The sequence below is a fragment of the Triticum urartu genome, chromosome 3A, assembly GCF_056163025.1.
Source record: "Triticum urartu cultivar PI428250 chromosome 3A, HENAU_Tu73, whole genome shotgun sequence".
Classification (NCBI taxonomy): Eukaryota; Viridiplantae; Streptophyta; class Magnoliopsida; order Poales; family Poaceae; genus Triticum; species Triticum urartu.
Genome location: NC_141875.1, coordinates 474,521,609 through 474,541,171, shown reverse-complemented (window position 1 = coordinate 474,541,171; position 19,563 = coordinate 474,521,609). Strand labels below are relative to the sequence as shown.

The window sequence follows — 19,563 nt, the reverse complement described above, 5'->3', positions numbered from 1 at the left end:
CCGAGTGGTCCAGCACGCAGCCGCCATGCTTGCAGCATCTTGCGCGTCACCGGCTCCGGCTCGCCGTCTTGTCTACTAGGACTACCATATCCTAGTGAAACTCAGCGAACAAAAATCTCAGGATGGTTACTTTAAGCAAAACAAAAATCCGTAGACTGAAAGAAGTCTGATTGTAACAAAATAGCTAACCGATTCCAGCAAACTCAAAGAAGCAGGATGGTTCCAGGAAAGTGCTTATGGTCCTTATAAAAAAAGTGATATTGCCAATTCCAGCAAATGGTGACCGTGCTGGTAGCAATCGCTGGTGTCAGTTCCAACATTTTGGTGGACACCACCGTTTCGCCCCATGTCGGGTGTTGTAACCCTGCCGGTGCCGGTTTGCCACATCGTTGTTGTAGCTCTGTTAGTGATCGTCGCAGCAAAAAACGGCATCGCCGTCACGTCGCATGCACGGTGGTTCCCCCCAAAAGTTGCAGCCGCGTTGATTTTCTGCATCCTCCGCCGCAGCTCCTTTGGTGTTCGCCGCGACAAAATCGACTCGCTGCCGCGCCCCTCGCGTGGTGGTTAGCCCCCCAAGCTGCAACACATCTCCTGTCGGCCGTCGTTGTTGCAGCAGCAGGCGACGGAGGTTGTGGTGGGGAAAAAGGAAAGGTAGTGGTGGAAAATGGATGGGTGCCGCTCCCGAAAGGAAAAGGTTGTTCGAAGCGGTGCGTGGACCCACGCGGTGATTGCAGTCGCTATGAGACCGGCCCAAACTAGAGCCGGCGGTCTGTCGCGAAATGTTTTCCTTGTAATTTTTTTTCAGATTTTTCTGATACCGAAAATTTTGAAGTTTGAATTTTGATTTTTCTAAAAGGCCGAGATCCAAAATGCCATCCTAGATGAGCCCTCTCTAGCTAAACAAAATCCCCTAAAAAAAAACTAAACAAATCAATTCCGTGTTCGTTATTTATATTCGTAGAGATACGAGGGGCAAATTGCGAAAAGGTAAAACTGGGTCACACCTTTTTCGCTTGTGCACGTCTTTCCATCGAAACCCTAGCAGCCGAGCTCTCCATCTAGCTCTCCCGATACGGCCCCGCCGCCTCGCTGAGCAGACTCCAAGCGGAGGCGAAGGCGAAGGCAGACGAAACTATCGCCCATGGATCTGCAGATCGTGGGACGGCACGCGTTGCTCTTTGACGACGACGCGGCGGCGGAGGTCGTGAACTCCGGCGGTTCCCTCGTCCCCTGGTCCGCCGCCGGCGCGGCCGATCTCCTCCTTGACCGCCACGACGTCCGCCACCTCCTCGACCGCGTCCCTCCTCGTCCAAACCGCGCCTACTCCGTGGCCCTCCTCTCCACCCCCTCTCCCGACGGCGTGTCCGAGGCCGAGCTTGACCGCGAGCGCTTCCTCGACCTCACCGCCGACGTCGGCACCGGAGACGCGTCCCCTTCAGGTATAAACCCCTCCACCCTCTGTGCTTATTGTATATGACGCTACTCTCTGGCGCCAACAGCTGTTTTTTTGTACCATTTTTATGTAATTGGACGCTGTTAGCGCAATTCTGCGGACTTTTAGCATTCTGAGAGCGGTCTTGGGAAATGGAACCATCGTATCTTATAGAAGGTTGATGCCAAATAATGTTTTCTTTTCAAATGCCCCCATTTGCTATTGTCAGAAGAGAGTTGGTCTGTATGAGCTGAAATATGGGTGGCTCAGTTGGAGTAAATGTTGAATTTGGTACGCTATGACACTGAGATACTCCCTCCGTCCGCGAATAAGTGTACATGTAGCTTTTGTTCTTAAGTCAAAGTTCTAAAATTTTGACCAACTTTCTAGGGAAAAGTAGAAGTATTTATAGCACTAAATTAGTATCACTAGATCCGTTTTGAAATGTACTTTCATAATATACGAATTTGATGTCATATATGTTACTACTATTTTCTATGAAGTGGGTCAAAATTTTAAATTTTTGACTAAGAACAAAAGCTAGATGTACACTTATTCACGGACAGAGGGAGTATGTCCGGAGAAATATCTGTGAAATGCTAACATTGTAAAATAACTCGGTGGTCCCGTGCTATTGTTTGCCTGTAACAAAGTTAATATTGCATCTGTTGGGTTCCTATAGTAGCTGTACTGTCTACCGCGTATACGAGCAACAGTAGTTGTTATAAAATTTTGCAGTTTTACCTAATGAAACTGGCACACGTGGCAAAGGCAGTGGTGCTAGTTGGACTCCTATTATATTTCTTGTCATATTGTTTTGTAAGTTTGCAGGAAGGATGCTTGATTTTATTTGATGAGCATCTTTAATCTGTTCAAAGTAAGGGAATTTTCTTCGATTTCTCCTGAGATGTATCTTTGGATCTGCATTTTTCTTTTTCACTCAATCTTAGTTTCTGTGTCTTGATTGTTATGTAACAATACCCAAACTGGCATGTTTTCTTTCTGCAGGAAACGGGACAGATACTGGGCAGGCCGGTTATAATGCCGTCGCTTTCTCATATGGGGGACCTGCTGGTTCTGATGATCCGAAGGATTCAGTCTCTTCTTATCGCCCATCTTTTCCTGTGCCAGAAAGCCTGTTGAATAAGCTGGTGAGTGTACAAAGCCTACTGTCTGCTCTCATCATATATGCATTCTGTCATATTATTTTTCCACTTCATACATTTTTATTAATCTTCTTCAGTTGATCCAGCAATAATTGTCCAAGGTGCATATGTTCTTCTAAGGATTAAATGTCTATTTCAGATGGTTGGAGCAGAGATGAAGTTCCTACTAGTGATCCACATTGTTTCCTTACGATCTATCTTGACGTAAGGAATAGGCAGGTGGGATTAGAATGATGTAAATGGTACATATAATAAAAGAAGAGAATACTGCAACGGGATAGCTGTTCTAAATTTTACTATGTTGTACCAGTTCTGTAGTACTCCAGTTGTGTTTAAGTTATATGGTTGCGATTTTCTGCTCTCATACCATTACTGAGACACTTTTCTTGTCATAATTTTTAATTTGCAGCCTCCCTCCGAGAAGGTGCATCAGATAATTGCAAGAACTGCTCTATTTGTCAGTGAGCATGGGGGACAATCAGAGATTGTGTTAAGGGTGAAGCAGGGAAGTAATCCAACATTTGGATTCTTGATGCCTGACCATCATCTCCACAGCTACTTCCGCTACATTGTTGATCATCCTCAGCTGTTGAAAGATGTCTCTGATGCTGACACGAATAAAGGCAACAAAATTGTTATGGGTGAGAGTGAGAATGCTGCCTCGTCAAGTGGAGCTTTATCATTGCTTGGGGCCGTCTACGAGTCTGGAGATGAGGATGAAGGCGTGCTTCCAGCTAGTTCAAAAGGCAAGGATCCTGGAAATGAAGCTTTGCATGACAATGTCCACAAAGGTTCATCATGCCTTGTACATGACAACGAAGTGAAAAAAGATCAGACAGTAACAATAGAAGCAGCCACTTTAGTAAAGGATAAGCCTATTTTTACCAAGAAGAACCCAACAATTGCTGGAAACAGCATTGTTGCTGCTCAGCGGGAGAAGGTTAAAGATGCCATGACAGTGTTAACCACTTCTACCAAGTCTGACAACTCTAAATTGGGTGTGTCTGACACAAAAGAAATGATACTGGAACCACCATCCTTTTTGAAGGGCACAATGGAGAAAATAGTCGAGTTTATTCTCAGGAACGGGAAGGAGTTTGAACAAAAGCTCATTGAGCAAGACAGGATGACAGGGAGGTTTCCATTTCTTCTCCCGTCTAATCCATATCACTCGTACTATCTCAAGATGCTTCAGGAAACCCAAGAGGTAATTTGGATCACACTCATCTTTTATTTTTTAGGACGTAATATTCGCATAACTTTCCCTTTCCTGACCTGTTCTATAGAAGTCAATTTTTTTAGACATTTGTCAGATAGTTTAATTGGGCTAAACATTTGCAATTTGTACCCCTTCCCTTCACATCCATATTTTGTGGAGTTCTATTTGACTAAACATTTGTCAGAATTCACACCATTAATTGGTTGTTTCATCATTCATGCTTTGTTTAAACGAGTGAGCTGTGAACCAATGGGCATGTTCGCTTAGAAGTTGCAGCAGCTGCCAATGCTGTAATGAAATAAATATAAGCTTTGGCCTAACATTCTTCAGTTTCTGAGGTTTATTTTTTGTTTCCTTTCTTCTTCTGGATCACTCGCTTTTGTCCGGCTACTGCTTTGTCTTCCATTCTCTGTGACACACTGACACTTAAAAGTTTCGACGTCTTGTAGAATGAGTATTAAGTTATTTACCCATGCTTGAACTTCTGATTACCTTTCATGCTAAAATTGCCTGTTTTTTTTCTTAAGTGCACATGATGTCTTACACTTGATCTCTGAACTTCAGGTAAGTTCATGTGGACACTATATCAATCCTGATGCACAGTTTATTCTTATTTATTTAATTCCAATCGATACACAGATATTTTATTCAACTGTGTATATGATTTGATTGATGTCATGGTTTTCTTCTTAGTTTGGAAAGTTTTTTAAAATTCTGGTGCACTTCATTTTCCTTACACATGTGTTTTTGTAAACTATAAGTTGCGTTGGTCTGATTGTTTCTTCTATATGTGCTGTTTTATATTTTCTGTGGGATGTAATACCATCATCGGGTTTTAGTGGATATTCATCTTTATGCTTATATGGCCTGTTTATGCCAAGATTGCTTGTTTCCTTGGTCTTTACTCCTAAGTGCACATGATGTCTTACACTTGATCTCTGAACATCAGGTAAGTTCTTATGTGGACACTATGAATCACTGATGCACTGCCTTTTTCCTCTTTGTTCATATTTCCAGCCAAGTACCGAAGTATTTGGTTTAACTGTATTGCATCACTATGTTTTCTGGCATTGCCTATAAGCATCGATTTACGGTTTTCTTGTTATTTTCAAAGTTTAATACTGGCACTGTTTCTAAATTTCTAAGATACAAGACTTTGTTTTGATATCATGGCTCGCACCAATGCAAATTGTAACCGCTCTTTACTGTGTTTCCTGAATTTGCTGTGCAGTCCAAGTCCCGTGGTGGTTCTTCAGAGCACAAAGACAGAAGGAGCTCTTCAGAGCGCCAAGACTGGAGGAGTTCTTCAGAGCGCAGAGACAGGAGGAGTTCAGAACGTAAAGACAGAAGATCTATGGATCGCAAAGATAGAAGTTCTTCAGACCTCCGAGACAGTGGCCACGACAAGGGGCGGGGAAGTGCTAACAAGGACTCAAGCACTTCTGATAGAAGCTCCGCGGAACCATCACAGAAGCAGCTTTCTGACAAGCAAGGGGAGGGGAAGTTCCAGTTGGTCACTGATGGGGCCAAGAAGGAACTTCCTCGGACGGTCACTGCAGACGAAGCTGCTGCTATTGTTATGGCGGCTACTCGTGGACTGGGGCCTGCCAATCCTCAACCTAACACGCTAAAAGACACGAGTGACATTCGCCATATACAGGGCTCAGGTGCAGTGTCCAAACCTGCTTCAAATAGTGAGCCTGGCACATCAGTCACAAGTAGTGATCAGCTAAAGAAGGAAGGTATTGGAATTATCGATGATGATTGGATCACAAATACAATCGCAAAAGCAGTTGCTGTTGCCGCCTCTAAAGAGGCAGATTCTTCTGAAGCTTCCATGACAAACGAGCAGAAGCTGAAGGCTGAGAGGCTTCGGCGTGCAAAGATGTTCACTTCAATTATTAAGGGTGGTGGCAACAAGAGCGATCTGGTGACAAGTGAGATAACTAATGAATCTGCAAGGGCCGCTCCTGCTAATTCGAACCTCCCCGTGCCTCCAGAACCTTTAGCAACTGAACGGGAAGGTAGCTCTGTGCGTTTTGAACGGGAAGGTAGCTCTGTGCGTTTTGAACGTGAAGGTTCGAATATGATCAAGCAGGAGAAAGACTCTGATGACGAGCAGAACAGGGCACGCAAGTACAGAAAGCATCATCCAGAATCCGATGAGGACAAAGATTATTTGGAGGAGGAAAGTTATAAACACTCAAGGAAGAGGCATCGTTCGGAGCGTTCAAGAGGCCACAGTAAGGATGCACACAAACGTAAGCACAAGCAGCACTCCAAGGAAAGGGAGTATAGGCATGATCATAGCTCTTCGGAAGATGAGCTACGCAGTTCCAAGTCAAGGCATTGGCATAGGGACGATCATCACTACACTGAAGATGACGAGCATAGGAGGCACCGGAGGAGCCATCGCTCTGGTTCCAAAAGGAAACACAAGGATGACAGAGATCTCAACGAGCAAACTCTTGGCCGTCCTGAAGCCTCCCAAAACACGCCCGAGCACAGGCATGGATCAGAGCAGCCCCCTAGCGACACTGCTCAATCTTCGCAGGCGGCAACTCAGGTCCCAGATGAGCTGAAGGCGAAAATTAGGGCGATGCTATTAGAGACACTATAATACATTGTGTGATGTGATGTAACACTGTACTATCATGTTCTTTTACATTTGGCGCCTTATTTGTTACAGCCCAGTTCCTTTATTTTGTTCAAGCGTTTGTCTTGTTAAAATATCCCATTGCCTGGCACTGTGGTCTGCATTTATAGCGCATGCTTCCGTCTGCTGGCGAACACAGAAGTATTATAGCATAGCATGATTACTGCTAACCTTTTTGCCGTTTTCAAATGATACTCAGTCCCAAAATGTAATATACTTTTTGACACTACGATAGTTTTGGGCCAGAGGGAGTATATGTTGCTTGAAGTAGTTATATCTCTTTAGCTGCGAAACATTACCACTTTTCAGGATTGAAGGACGTCAGACATAGTTTCAAGTTGTTGCAATCTCAAACGTAGTCTGCTTCTATCTGAACACCATATCCAGCGTGTTTGTTTTGTTCGTATGCTAACGGCACCAGATCGAATACTGATTTTGTTCCAACCCAGCACTCGGTATTTATTTTGTGCCGATCCTACAGTACAATACTACCTGAAAAGGAAAAGAAAAAGAAAAAGAGAAACGCTTATTATTTAAGCCATTGCTCGATTTGTTGCCAAAGTTTTGCTAGTACAATACCTGCGCTAGCTCTACAACAACTCAAAACCCTACTACGTAGCGTCCAGCGCTACCGGGCATGGCCATGGCGGCGGAACCGGACGAGCACGACTTTGTCAGCCTCCTCCCCGACGAGATCCTGGGCACCATCATCTCCCTCCTGCCCACGGACGACGGCGCGCGCACCACCACCCTCTCCCGCCGCTGGCGCCACCTCTGGCGCTCCTCCCCGCTCAACCTCGACGACTGCGACATCATCAGGAATAGGCGCTGGGATTACCTCCTCTCCTGCCCCTCCGACCGCCGTGGCCTCAACGTCAACCGCCTCCGCAAGGGTGAGCGCCAGCTTATCGCCGTCATCTCCAAGATCCTATCCAAGCACCAGGGCTCCATCCGCCGCCTCTCCATCCGCTACGACTACTTCTACATCAGCGACATCCACGACACGCTCGGCGGCTGGCTCACGTCCCCCGCCCTCACCAACCTCGAGGAGATCGAGATCATCAGCTGCAGCTACAGAGGCCAATATCCGCTGCCGCTGCCCGTGATCCGCTTCGCGCCGACCGTCCGGGCCGCCACCTTCGACTTCTGCCGCTTCCCTGAGCAGGCTCCCCATGCGCTCATCTTTCGGCAACTGAAAAGACTCGCCCTCCATGACGTGACCGTCCCCGATGACGACCTCCAAGGCGTGCTCTCTAACTGCCCTGTGCTCGAGAGCCTTCTGATTGACATTGACGTTCGCCGTACACCTGACATTGTCCGGGTGCTGATCAACTCACCGTCTCTCAGGATCATCGAGAATGGCTACATGGTTCAAGTAGTCATCGAGAATGCCCCTCGGCTGGAAAGACTCATCACAGCTCGGAACTTTCATAGTTCCTATTACAGTTACAACCCGATGTTCGTCCTGTTACCCCACGCACGGAAATTGGAGATCTTGGACTCATTCAGAAACTTCAGGGAAGTGGTTCTCGAAAGCTTCAGAACAACTATGCGCTGTGAGGGTTTTGGTTCTCAAGGCTTGTGAACCTGATCTTGATGAAGTTATCGACTTGCTGAGATGCTTCCCTTACCTGACGAAACTGTACATCACGTCTTCTCCGCGGAAGTGTTCGAGAAACGATGGACACGGTTACAACCCGCAAGATCCTATCACATGCCTTGAGCTCCATCTCACAGAGGTGGTGCTCAAGCGCTACGGGGGCAAGCAGCCGGATGTGAATTTTGCCAAGTTCTTTGTGCTGAATGCTAAAGTGCTCGAGTCAATGAAGTTTGGTGTCCACGACAGTTGCAACAATAAATGGATAGCTAATCAGCACCAGCTCCTACGTCTGGATAGTAGGGCTTCTCGAGATGCTCAAATTGATTTCAGATCTGATCTTACTTGTGATGATTTTGTTTGCTATGATGTTCTCTCCGTGCCTGATCCCTTGGGTATCAGAAAGTCTTGTGAATATTGTTCACGAGGCTGACCAGGTTGCGGACCTTGCATTAGATTTTCTTGCCCGTCCTATTTTGGTGCAAACATGCCAATTGTGTATAATTTTTTAAATCTTCTATGAGTGCAGCTATTGTGTCCTTCCATATCTCTTCATCGAATAAAGAAGCTAATTTTAAGATAATGTTTAATTTTTGAAACTTCTATTAGTGCAGCTGTTGTGTCCTTCCATATCTGTTCATCAAATAAAGAAGCTAATTTTAAGATAATGTAGTTCCATGAGTTTGCGTCTTTGATACCAGAGCATCTCCCAATACTCATAAAGTGTCTTGCTAATACTCCATGTGTTCCATGTCAGTCTCCCTGATATTATAGCATAGCATCCCAAATGGTCGAGTACATAATTGTTCTAAACATCCATGTTGGAGAGAGATACCACATCAGCAAGGATGCTATCATGGAAGACATTGAGCTAGTATCATATATTATTCCTTCGGTAGTAGTTGCATTGGACCCAACACTAAATTTCAGAAATCTGGAAAGGGTATTTTAGTACCTTTTGCTAACCCTTGTCAACTGAAAGTTGTTGATTATGCACTGTCGGCCTGTCACGTGAACACGCAGGCTGCTTTGGCTTTGCAAACAAACATAAACGAACACAGACTTGTTGTAAAAGGTGTCTCAATGTCGCATAATGTCTTGATAACAGGTGGTGGAAAGAAGATGAAGAACAAGTTTGTGAATGTGTGATTTTTTTTTGTTGGTATTTGCATTCACACGGTTGCCGCCTTCGCATACCCACCATTGGTGGAGAGTGTATCCTGTGCACCAAGAGTTGTGCTACCGGTACACCAAACATCAAAACTTATGTCATGACTTCTAAAAACAATTAAGTATGTTATGACTTGTACCACGTTGTGTTTCTAGGAGAGCGAACTTATGGTGGCGGAGCACCTCAGTGCTCTGAATCACAAATCGTGCAACCTGGCATTGGGATAGTAATGTACTAGCTCACTGTCCCAGTTAGCTCCTCGTAGGCATAGGTGGCGGCGTAGGTGTAGTTGTTTGGTACACATGTTAGATTGTGGTTTAGGTGTTTGTAAACGGGGGCCGTCTTGTTCATGTGATATGGCACAGTCGAATGGAGCAAGTTGTTTGCACGTCTTGATGTGACCAAAGAATTCATATTTTTTACTTGTACCACGCTGCATTTCTAAGAGAGCGAACTTATGGTGGCCGAGCACCTCGGTGTTCCGTTAGCTACTGCAAGTAAACATTTGTCAGAATTCACACCATTAATCGGTCATTTCATCATTCATGCTTTGTTTAAACGAGTTAGTTGTGAACCACTGGGCATGTTCACTTAAAGTTGCAGCAGCCACCAGTGCTATAATAACTTGATACGTATAAGCTTTGGTCTAATGTTCTTCAATTTCTGTGGTTTATTTTTTGTTTCCTTTGTTCTTCTGGATCACTCGCTTTTGTCTGGCTAATGTATTAAGTTATTTACCCATTTTTGGACTTCTAAATACTTTTCATGCTAAAATTGCTTGTTTTTTTATTTCTTAAGTGCACATGATGTCTTACACTTGATCTCTGAACTTCAGGTAAGTTTGTGTGGACACTATATCAGTCCTGATGCACAGTTTATTCTTATTTATTCAATTCCAATTGATACACATATATTTTCTTCGATTGTGTATATGATTTGATTGATGTCATGGTTTTCTTCTTAGTTTGGAAAGTTTTTTAAAATTCTGGCTCATTTTCCTTATACAAGTGTTTTTGTAAACTATAAGTTTGCTTTAGTCTGATTGTTTCTTTTATATGTGCTGTTATATATTTTCTGTCGAATGTATACCATCGGGTTTTAATGAATATTCATCTTATATGCTCATGGCCTGTTTATGCCAATATTGCTTTTTTCTTTGGTCTTAATTTTCAAGTGCACATGATGTCTTACACTTGATCTCTGAATTCAGGTAAGTTCTTATGTGGACAGTATGAATCACTGATGCACTGCCTTTTCCCTTTTTATTCATATTTCCAGCCAAGTACTGAAGTATTTGGTTTAACTGTATTGCGTCACTATGTTTTCTGGCATTTCCTATATGCGTTGATTTATTGTTTTCTTGTTACTTTGGATAGTCTAATACTGTAACTGTTTCTAAATTTCTAAGGTGCAAGACTTTGTTTGGATATCGTGGCTCTGGCACTGGCACCAACGCAAATTGTAACCGCACTCTACTGCGCTTGCTGAATTTTCTGTGCAGTCCAAATCCCGCGGTGGTTCTTCAGATCACAAAGACAGAAGGAGCTCTTCAGAGTGCCAAGACAGGAGGAGTTCTTCAGAGCGCAGAGACAGGAGGAGTTCAGAACGTAAAGACAGAAGGTCTATGGAGCGCAAAGATAGCAGTTCTTCAGACCTCCAAGACGGTGGCCATGACAAGGGTCGGGGAGGTGCTAACAAGGACTCAGTACTTCTGATAGAAGCTCTGCAGAACCATCACAGAAGCAGCTTTCTGACAAACAAGCAACTCAGGCCCCAGATGAGCTCAAGGCGAAAATTAGGGCGATGCTATTAGAGACACTGTAATACACTGTGCGATGTGATGTACTATCATGTTCTCTTCCATTCAGCGCTTTATTTGTTGTTACAGTCCAGTTCCTTGTTTGTCATTAAAATCATATTCTGGCACTGTGGTCTGCATTTATAGCTGCTACTTAACGGACACAAGCATATAGCATAGCATGATTACTGCTGATCTTTTAACTGTTTCCAAATGATTTATCTTACTTGAAGTGGTCCATATATTTCTTTGACTCTTTAGCTGCCAACTTCGGATAGTGTCAAGAAAAACTTCATCACTTTTCAGGATTGAAGGACATCAGGAGTAAAGCTTGATGATCAGTTGATGTGAATCCAGTGTGCTTGGGGGTGCAGATTGGTGACTTGAACCACTTGACCAAGTTTCCTGAGGAAAATGTTGCACCGTTAACAATGTTAGCCGAGGACAGCAAATTTTACTGGAAAGCATTTTCACTTGCCGGTAAATTAGGGACTACCAGACATAGTTTTAAGTTGTTAAGGCATGCACAATGGTTGATAAGATAGTCTTATCTTAAGTTTTGCATGTAATTTAGAAATGACAAAAAAGAAAGTCTACAATGGGTCATCTCTTAGCCTTATCTTCAATAATTAGCAATTCCTAAAAACATGGTGAGACATATTGTGCTAAGAGATCATCTCTTGTCTTTTAAATAAGATAAGACAAGCCTTTTCTTATGAGCTCTCTCTCCTCCACCTCAACATTTTTTTTGCGGGGAAAAAGGAATTCTCATTACTCAAGGAGGCTTCTCTGCGAGAGCCAGGTTTACAACAAAATTCATCCCGGCAGTAAGCCAGACTGCTGTGCGCGGAGTGCTACGGCCATAGGCGACCAGCTCATGACTAATCCCGTTTTGCATACGGCTACAAAGAGTAAAAGAGATCTCCCTAGCATCGCTTCGAGCCAACCTACGAATCTCCTCTATAAGTGTACGATGTGATGACCTATCCATCTCGCGTGCTGTAATCATCGACACCGCCTCCGTGCTATCCACCTCAACCAGAATAGGTAGGCTAGATCGGTGCAAGGCCAGCTCCAAGCCTTCTCTGCACGCTGCTAGCTCCGCCTCTAAAGCGTTGTCGCATGTACGTAGCTCCCTACATGCGCTGTAGATGATCTCGCCTCTGTCATCACGCAGGATCATACCTCCTCCCGCCGCACCTGTGGCCGCTATGTAGCTCCCATCCGTATTCAATTTAACCCAGCCCGGCTGGGGCGGTACCCAGTGTGCGCGCACCTTGGGTGCCGTACTTTCTGGAGTGCGTGGTGGTGAAGGCAGGACCACCATCTTCCTTTTCTATAGGTTACCATCAGGACATTGCTGTATGCACAAGAGTGAGTTGATGTATCCATGCAAAAAACGTCGAGAGGCTTCGGCAGTGGGCGGCGCCTTGTCGTGTGTGATCTCATTCCGAACATGCCATACTCTCCACATGGTCATGAGCACCACCAGTCTCGCCGTCTCATCCAAGGGGTCCAGCAGTGAAAAGATCCAGTCTGGCCCAATGTTGACGATGGCCTCCACCTTGGGGATGTTCCAGTCCAAGGCCATAACTCGCCAGAGCTCTCTTGCCAGGGGACACCTGCAAAGCGCATGGAATCCATCCTCGCGTTCAACACCACACAAGGGGCAAATGTCAGTAAGCTCGAGGTGTCGCGAGGCTTTATTGGCCCAAGTAGCGAGTGAGTTGGCGACGACTCTCCAAGCGAACACGCGTACCTTAGGGGGAGCAGGGCACCCCCATATGATCTTCCAGATGGCGCGACGACCATCCGGTGCCCTGCTCGTGGCGGAAGCCGAAGGACGCTCGCGCTCGTCCATGGCCAGGCGGTAGGCGGACCGAACGGTGAAGATACCGTTCCTCTCCGGTGCCCATGCAATAATATCCTCGGTGACGCGGATCGACGTACGGATACTGGTGATGACGTCGACATCCGTAGAGAGAAAGTAGCGGCGGAGCAGGTCCATGCGCCAGGACCCCTCGTCATCCAGGAGCTCCGCCACCCTCCTTAGGCGGCACGTACCCTGCAGGGATATGGGTTGGCGTGATGGCTCCCTAGGCAGCCACCGGTCTCGCCAAATGCGGATGTCCTGCCCGCCCCTAACGCGCCATATGATGCCCTTTTTTAAGAGCTCAAGCCCGTGCTGAATCGCCTGCCCTTACCGTCTTAAACGTAATTATCCTAAAAAAGAGCGTTGTTAGAGAAACCCAGCGTGTTTGTTTTGTTCGTAAGCGAACGACCAAACCTGGGCGTCCAAGTCCATCGCGTGCCAATAAACTTGACCGTCAATAAAAAAAAATAACATTGACCATAATAAATCCATATCATGGAAAATCTACAACCCCTGCGCTAGCGCTAGCGCTACAACAACTCAAAACCATACGAGCGTCCAGCGCTACCGGGCATGGCCATGGCGGCGGAACCGGACGAGAAGGATTTTATCAGCCTCCTCCCCGACGAGATCTTAGGCACCATCATCTCCCTCCTGCCCACGGACGACGGCGCGCGCACCACCGCCCTCTCCCGTCGCTGGCGCCACCTCTGGCGCTCTTCCCCGCTCAACCTCGACGACTACGACATCAGCGGCAATAGGCGTGGCCTCAACGTCAACCGCCTCGGCCTCGGCAAGAATAGGCCCCAGCTTATCGCCGTCATCTCCAAGATCCTGTCCAGGCACCAGGGTTCCGTCCGCCGCCTCTCCCTCCGCCACGACTACTACTACATCAGCGACATTCACGACACGCTCCGCGGCTGGCTCACGTCCCCCGCCCTCAGCAACCTCGAGGAGATCCAGATCATCAGCTACAGCTACAGCTACAGCTACAGAGGCCAGGATCCGCTGCCGCTGCCGCTGACAATGAGCAGCTTCGCGCCGACCGTCCGGGCCGCCACCTTCGTCCTCTGCCGCTTCACCGAGCAGGCGCCCCATGCGCTCATCTTTCGGCAACTGAAAAGACTCGCCCTCCATGACGTGACCGTCCCCGATGACGACCTCCAAGGCGTGCTCTCTAACTGCCCTGTGCTCGAGAGCCTTCTGATTGACATTGACGTTCGCCGTACACCTGACATTGTCCGGGTGCTGATCAACTCACCGTCTCTCAGGATCATCGAGAATGGCTACAGAGTTCAAGTAGTCATCGAGAATGCCCCTCGGCTGGAAAGAATCGTCACATCTCGGGACTTTCGTAGTTCCTATTACACTTATTACACCCCGATGTTCTTCTGGGTACCCCAGGCACGGAAATTGGAGATCTTGGACTCATTCAGAAAATCCAGAAAAGTGGTTCTGGAAAGCTTCAGAACAACTATGCGCGACGTGAGGGTTTTGATTCTCAAGGCTTGTGAACCTGATCTCGATGATGTTATCGACTTGCTGAGATGCTTCCCATACCTCACGAAACTTTACATAACGACTTCTCTGCGGAAGTGTGAGAAAAATGATGGACACGGTTATAACCCGCAAGATTCTATCACATGCCTTGAGCTCCATCTCACAGAGGTGAGTAAATAGCATAAAACTACTAGTTTACAGGTTAGGTTTTCAAAAAACTACCATTTTTTAATTTTTCTCAAAAAGCTACCAAACGCGCAGTCCGCTGTTTCAAAAAACCCAAACCCGCGGTGACTAGCGATTTAACCGTTTTTCTGACGGATTGGGCCCACATGCCAGGCCACCTGGCCACGCGCGCTCACGGCGCGGCCGTTGACGGCCGTTAGCCGACGCGGCCCGGTCGGAACCAAAGTAGGCGGTCGGGCCAGACACTCTCTCGCTCCCCCTCCTCTCCACCTCCTCTCCCCCGCAGTGACCTAGGTGGGCGATGGCGGCGGCGCAGCCAAATGTCGTCGGCGGCGAGCTATTGAGCCAAGGCGGCACCGGCCAGGAGGGCGGTGGACAGTCAGAGGTGGACAAATGGCTAGGCAGCTCGAGCTTCCCGGCGCAGCGGTCGCAGCAGCCATCACCGCCCGCGGCTCCTGTGGATCCGCTGAGCTCAGATCCGGAAGTCCACGCGGCCAGGGCAGTGGCAAAGCGCATCCACGCTGATCCAGCAGGCGGCTACCATTGGGCGTCGTCCTTTGGTGGAGTGAGGTAAACACTGTTTGTTCTTAGCATGCTACTGTATTTTTGGATGCTTTAGTTCAAATTAGAACTAGAGATAGTAATTGTTTGTTCTTGGCATGCTACTGTATTTTATTGGTTAAGTCGGTGTAGAAGAAAGTGCATTTGGTTAGTTCATTTGGTCGGTGCATTCACTGTAATTAGAAGAAAGTTCAGTAATGTTCAGTGACTTAAAAAACGGTTGTTTGTCAATTTAATCCTACAGCTTAGATGAAGAGATTTGGGACTTGAGGCTACATTTTCAAGGAATAGATAATATGGAGAAAAAGTATTCAGTTTCCTCAGATATCAGTTATCTGACCATATTAGCATTGGTTGAGTTGGAGGGCTATGGCATGGATGCATTTCTGACATATGTAAAGGAAGAGGGAAAGGGGCTGGAGGGTGTGGAGGCCCTGGATAGTGAGGAGGCATTAGAGGAAATGCTTGACTTATTTGTTGATAATAAGGTACTGAACATCAGTGTCAGAAAAGCTACTGATCCAAGTCCAGCAGATGAGGAACAGATCCCCATTGATCATGATGGTGATCCTGTTGTTTACAGAGTTTCACAAGAAGGTGTTCTGTACCCTGCCTCTAATGCTAGTTTGCCAGCTTTAACCCCTGATGAGCCCTACATGAACACACAGCAAAGCAGCAATTTTAACAAAGGGAAAACAGTTGTGGAAGAAGAAGATGTGGAAGAAGAAGATGTAGAAGAAGAAGATGTAGAAGAAGAGGATGTACAAGAAGAAGCAGATGAAGAAGAAGAAGATGTACCAGAGGAAGAAGATGAAGATGAAGTTGAAGATGACAAATCATCTTCAGATTTTGAGTTCTTTAGGGGTGATTACAGAGGGGAGAAAATTTCTTACAAAGCTTGATGTAGGGGTGAAGATGAGGCTGGCACTGATACTGCAGAGCACTTTTGTGCAGCTAACTCAGAACCTTCTGAGTTTTGGGAGGAAGAACCAGTTGTTTCTGAAGATGAAGTAGTAGAGGATCCTGCTGTAACTACAAAAGCAGCCAAAAAGCTTAAGCCAGTTAGAAAACCTGGCCCAACTAGCAAGTCTCACAGTGAGCCTGAGCACAGCAAGTTTGAAGATTATGTCCCTGAAGCTGATGAGTACTGTTTTCCAGGTGATTTTGGCATAAGTGATGAAGATGATGCACCAAGGCTGCCATCTGGAAGGAAGAGTAGGAAGAAGCAGAAGAAGCAGAGGATATGGTATGATCCATCAAGGCCTGATGCACATGAGCAGTTTGCAATGCATTTGTGCTTTGAAAATGTAGTTGAGTTCAGAGAAGCAATTAGAAATTTTCATGTGAGGACTCTTAGGAATTTTGAGTATCACAGAAATGAACCAACTAGGGTTATTGCTTGGTGCTCTGACAGAAAACATGGTTGTGAGTTTTACATAGTTGCCTCCAAGATAGCTCATGAGGCAACTTTCAGTATCAAGAAGATGAACCTGGATCACACTTGTGGAGCAAGTGGAGAGAACACAAAGGTGACAGCCAATTGGGTTGCTAAGGTTTGTGAGGATACAGTCAGATCCAACCCTGGAGCTGGTGTTGAAACAATTATGTCATACACAAAGAAAAAGTTTGGTGTGCATGTGCCTAAAAGCTTGGCATATAGGGCAAGGAAGCAAGCAGTTGAGGTTGTACAAGGAGATCACAAACTCCAGTATCACAGAATAAGGGACTACCTGCAGTGTGTGCTAGATACTAACCCTGGCAGTAGGTGCATAGTAACAACACATGAGGACCCACTTAACCCAGCTCCTACCCCAAGGTTTCACTATATGTTTTACTGCTTGTTTGCATGCAAGGAGGGTTTTCTAAATGGATGCAGGCCATTTATAGGTAAGTATTCAGAAATTTATATGCTTTTTAAACATTGATGTACTTAGGCACTCATGTTATCATGTTAGCAGGTCTGGATGGTTGCTTCATCAAGCTAAGCACTGGTCAGCAGATATTGGCAGCTACAGGGAGGGATGGCAACAATAACATCTTCCCAATAGCTTTTGGTGTTGTTGATAAGGAAGAGACAGACAGTTGGACATGGTTTCTCACACAGTTGAGAACAGTCATTGGAACTGGCAATAAGTTTGGCAAATACACAATTATGTCTGACAGGCAGAAGGTATTGTTCTGAACCTAGTCTTTACATTTGCCTTTACATTTGCCATGAGTAAAATGTTATTTAGTAGATGAGTAACACTTAAGATTACCTTACATTGAACAGGGATTGTTGAATGCAATAGATGATGTATTCCCTGACTCTCCACAAAGGTTTTGTCTTAGACATATTTATGCCAATTTCTAATCTGCTGGTTTCAGAGGAGAGGAACTTAAGAAACATGTAGATCAGGCTGCCTATTCCTTTACCAAACATGGACATGATTTAGGCATGGAGAATTTGAAAAAAGAAAGTTTAGAAGCTTGGCAGTGGTTGTCACAGATACCAGAGCATACCTGGGCTAGGTATAAAATGGACACTGTGTGCAAAACAGACCTGGTAGTAAACAACCTTAGTGAGGTTTTCAATAGAATGATATTGGATGTTAGGAACAAGCCAATCAGGACTATGTTAGAGGGCATAAGAACAAAGCTGATGATTAAGTTTCAGAAGATCAGAGAGAAGATAGAGACATGCAGATGGGAAATCACACCTACTTATTCAGAGATTTTAGAAGAGGGGAAGAAGTGGGCTAAATATTGTGAAGCATACATGGCAGGGACAGGGATATGGCAGGTCACAAGTAGCTCTGAAAACACATATTGTGTTAATTTGAACAATGAGACCTGTGACTGTAGGAGGTGGGACATGACAGCTATCCCCTGCAGTCATGCCATTGCTGCAATGCAGAAAGTGAAGATACACCCTGAAGACTATGTTTCTGCTTTTTTCAAGAAACCCATGTATTGTGAAACATATAAGCACATAATATTCCCTGCGCCAGGTCCTGACCATTGGCCTCATACACCTGGTGATGATATTTCTCCCCCTGTGTTTAGAGAAAAGAAAGGTAAAAAACAAACTGCCAGGAGGAAAGGCCTGTTTGAGGTGCCAGCTAAAAAGGATACTTCTAGAATTGGTACAGTGACATGCAGCAACTGCAAGAAGCAAGGGCATAGGATCAACAATTGTGGTGTCCCTTTGAAACCTAAGTTTCAGATGAGGCTGAACAAGCACCAGGTATGTCCATTCATTCCATTGTTACATTCATTGCATTGTTACATTCATTTCATTTGTAGGAAAATAGTTCTAACTAATATTGTTGTGTAGGAAAATAGAGCAAACTACTCTGAGGCTGGTTCTTCAATGGCTGCAACTACACAAAGGCCACCAAGGGTACCTTCTGCCTCTGCACCTGCACCAACTCCTCCTCCAAGAACAACTGAGTCAACACAGACAGCTTCTAGGTCAAGGAAGAGGGAAGCACCAGCTACAACAGCAGCACCACCACCTCTCAAGAAGAGCAGGACCAACACCTCTTCTGCAACAGTAGTACCACCTCCCAAGAAGAAGAACACAACTATTTCTGGCAATGGATCAAGGTCTTCTCCAGCAAAGAACACCAGGTCATCAAGGTCTTCTCCAGCAAAGAACACCAGGTCATCAAGGTCTTCTCCAGCAAAGAACACCAGGTCATCAAGGTCTTCTCCAGCAAAGAACACCAGGTCATCAAGGTCTTCTCCAGCAAAGAACACCAGGTCATCAAGGTCTTCTCCAGCAAAGAACACCAGGTCAGCTGCCGCCAATAGAGCTGGCACTGGATCAAAGAGGGTCAGGAAGCCATCTAATAGGCTGAAACATTACTTTTATGCAAGTGGTAACTAGCTGAAGTTGTTGAACTCCAAGTGCTTGATACTGTTTGATTTGGTTTGTAATAACATTGCCTCACTAAGTACTTGATACTGCACTGTTTGATTTGGTTTGTAATATGGTACTGTATGTGGATTCTGCACTTGTTTGCAACTTCATTTCATCTGTAAATTTCATCTATATGTGGATTCAACACTTGATATACACCTTACAGATAGAAACATAGATAGAAAGATAGTCTCATAGATAGAAAGATAGATCTCTAGAAACATACATAGATAGATCTCTAGATAGATAGATAGTCTCATAGATTACATAGATAGATAGTCTCATAGATTACATAGATAGATAGATTACATCAAAATCTCACAAAAACTACCAAAACTCTCTCTCAAATTGACTTACAGATAGAAAGATAGATAGCTAGATCAGTCATAGCGCTCAAAGAAACGGACCCACTTGGCCCTAGTTGCTGGATGAGGAGCCATGACTGCCCTAATCCTTGCCCACCTAATTATCTCCATGAATGATCTTCCCCTGCCTCCAGT

The 19,563-nt window shown here is 45.5% G+C and overlaps 5 protein-coding genes and 4 non-coding genes across 11 annotated transcripts; all 9 read left to right on the top strand.

Moving 5' to 3' along the window:
* Positions 1-983: 983 nt before the first annotated feature.
* On the top strand, positions 984-6,564 carry LOC125544466 (SWAP (Suppressor-of-White-APricot)/surp domain-containing protein). 3 transcript variants are annotated; one of them, XM_048708171.2, is made up of 5 exons: positions 1,477-2,309; positions 2,441-2,583; positions 2,685-2,817; positions 3,008-3,805; positions 5,049-6,564. In XM_048708171.2, exons 3-5 carry the CDS (start codon positions 2,725-2,727, stop codon positions 6,435-6,437), a joined length of 2,280 nt encoding a protein of 759 aa, XP_048564128.1. In that variant the 5' UTR covers positions 1,477-2,309; positions 2,441-2,583; positions 2,685-2,724; the 3' UTR covers positions 6,438-6,564. The 3 variants fall into 3 exon arrangements, with proteins under 3 accessions (XP_048564126.1, XP_048564128.1, XP_048564127.1); XM_048708170.2 differs by having other exon boundaries at positions 2,676-2,817; XM_048708169.2 differs by lacking the exons at positions 1,477-2,309; positions 2,685-2,817 and adding an exon at positions 984-1,439.
* Positions 4,355-4,417, top strand: LOC125549750 (small nucleolar RNA snoR101). The gene has a single exon (XR_007301472.1). It is a non-coding gene; the product is annotated as a small nucleolar RNA snoR101 (small nucleolar RNA).
* Positions 4,740-4,803, top strand: LOC125549749 (small nucleolar RNA snoR101). Its single transcript, XR_007301471.1, has one exon. It is a non-coding gene; the product is annotated as a small nucleolar RNA snoR101 (small nucleolar RNA).
* A 134-nt stretch (positions 6,565-6,698) lies between the features above and the next one.
* LOC147980157 (F-box/LRR-repeat protein 13-like) lies at positions 6,699-8,533 on the top strand. The gene has a single exon (XM_087547395.1). It carries the CDS (start codon positions 7,111-7,113, stop codon positions 8,056-8,058), a length of 948 nt encoding a protein of 315 aa, XP_087403521.1. The 5' UTR covers positions 6,699-7,110; the 3' UTR covers positions 8,059-8,533.
* A 1,516-nt stretch (positions 8,534-10,049) lies between these two features.
* Positions 10,050-10,112, top strand: LOC125549752 (small nucleolar RNA snoR101). The gene has a single exon (XR_007301474.2). It is a non-coding gene; the product is annotated as a small nucleolar RNA snoR101 (small nucleolar RNA).
* A 313-nt stretch (positions 10,113-10,425) lies between these two features.
* On the top strand, positions 10,426-10,488 carry LOC125549751 (small nucleolar RNA snoR101). The gene has a single exon (XR_007301473.1). It is a non-coding gene; the product is annotated as a small nucleolar RNA snoR101 (small nucleolar RNA).
* Positions 10,489-13,485: 2,997 nt separating this feature from the next.
* On the top strand, positions 13,486-14,592 carry LOC147980156 (F-box/LRR-repeat protein At2g29910-like). Its single transcript, XM_087515496.1, has one exon. It carries the CDS (start codon positions 13,486-13,488, stop codon positions 14,590-14,592), a length of 1,107 nt encoding a protein of 368 aa, XP_087371622.1.
* Positions 14,593-14,899: 307 nt separating this feature from the next.
* On the top strand, positions 14,900-17,512 carry LOC147980155 (uncharacterized). The gene is made up of 5 exons (XM_087515495.1): positions 14,900-15,168; positions 15,404-15,953; positions 16,143-16,920; positions 17,094-17,329; positions 17,432-17,512. Exons 1-5 carry the CDS (start codon positions 14,900-14,902, stop codon positions 17,510-17,512), a joined length of 1,914 nt encoding a protein of 637 aa, XP_087371621.1.
* Positions 17,513-18,364: 852 nt separating this feature from the next.
* On the top strand, positions 18,365-19,061 carry LOC125546890 (uncharacterized). Its single transcript, XM_087516838.1, has 3 exons — positions 18,365-18,385; positions 18,476-18,747; positions 18,847-19,061. The coding sequence occupies exons 1-3, from the start codon at positions 18,365-18,367 to the stop codon at positions 19,028-19,030; spliced, it is 477 nt and encodes a 158-aa protein (XP_087372964.1). The 3' UTR covers positions 19,031-19,061.
* Positions 19,062-19,563: the final 502 nt, after the last annotated feature.

Excerpts from the sequence above, each read along its gene's own strand:
- LOC147980157 (XM_087547395.1), top strand. The coding sequence starts at position 7,111 with ATGGCCATGGCGGCGGAACCGGACGAGCACGACTTTGTCAGCCTCCTC.
- LOC125546890 (XM_087516838.1), top strand. The coding sequence starts at position 18,365 with ATGAGGCTGAACAAGCACCAG. Across the intron at positions 18,386-18,475 it reads TGAGGCTGAACAAGCACCAG|GAAAATAGAGCAAACTACTC; the intron begins GTATGTCCATTC and ends ATTGTTGTGTAG. Across the intron at positions 18,748-18,846 it reads ATTTCTGGCAATGGATCAAG|GTCTTCTCCAGCAAAGAACA; the intron begins GTCTTCTCCAGC and ends CAGGTCATCAAG.
- LOC147980155 (XM_087515495.1), top strand. The coding sequence starts at position 14,900 with ATGGCGGCGGCGCAGCCAAATGTCGTCGGCGGCGAGCTATTGAGCCAA. Across the intron at positions 15,169-15,403 it reads TCGTCCTTTGGTGGAGTGAG|CTTAGATGAAGAGATTTGGG; the intron begins GTAAACACTGTT and ends TTAATCCTACAG. Across the intron at positions 17,330-17,431 it reads TTATGTCTGACAGGCAGAAG|GGATTGTTGAATGCAATAGA; the intron begins GTATTGTTCTGA and ends TACATTGAACAG.
- LOC147980156 (XM_087515496.1), top strand. The coding sequence starts at position 13,486 with ATGGCCATGGCGGCGGAACCGGACGAGAAGGATTTTATCAGCCTCCTC.
- LOC125544466 (XM_048708169.2), top strand. The coding sequence starts at position 1,142 with ATGGATCTGCAGATCGTGGGACGGCACGCGTTGCTCTTTGACGACGAC. Across the intron at positions 1,440-2,440 it reads CGGAGACGCGTCCCCTTCAG|GAAACGGGACAGATACTGGG; the intron begins GTATAAACCCCT and ends TTCTTTCTGCAG. Across the intron at positions 3,806-5,048 it reads TGCTTCAGGAAACCCAAGAG|TCCAAGTCCCGTGGTGGTTC; the intron begins GTAATTTGGATC and ends TTTGCTGTGCAG.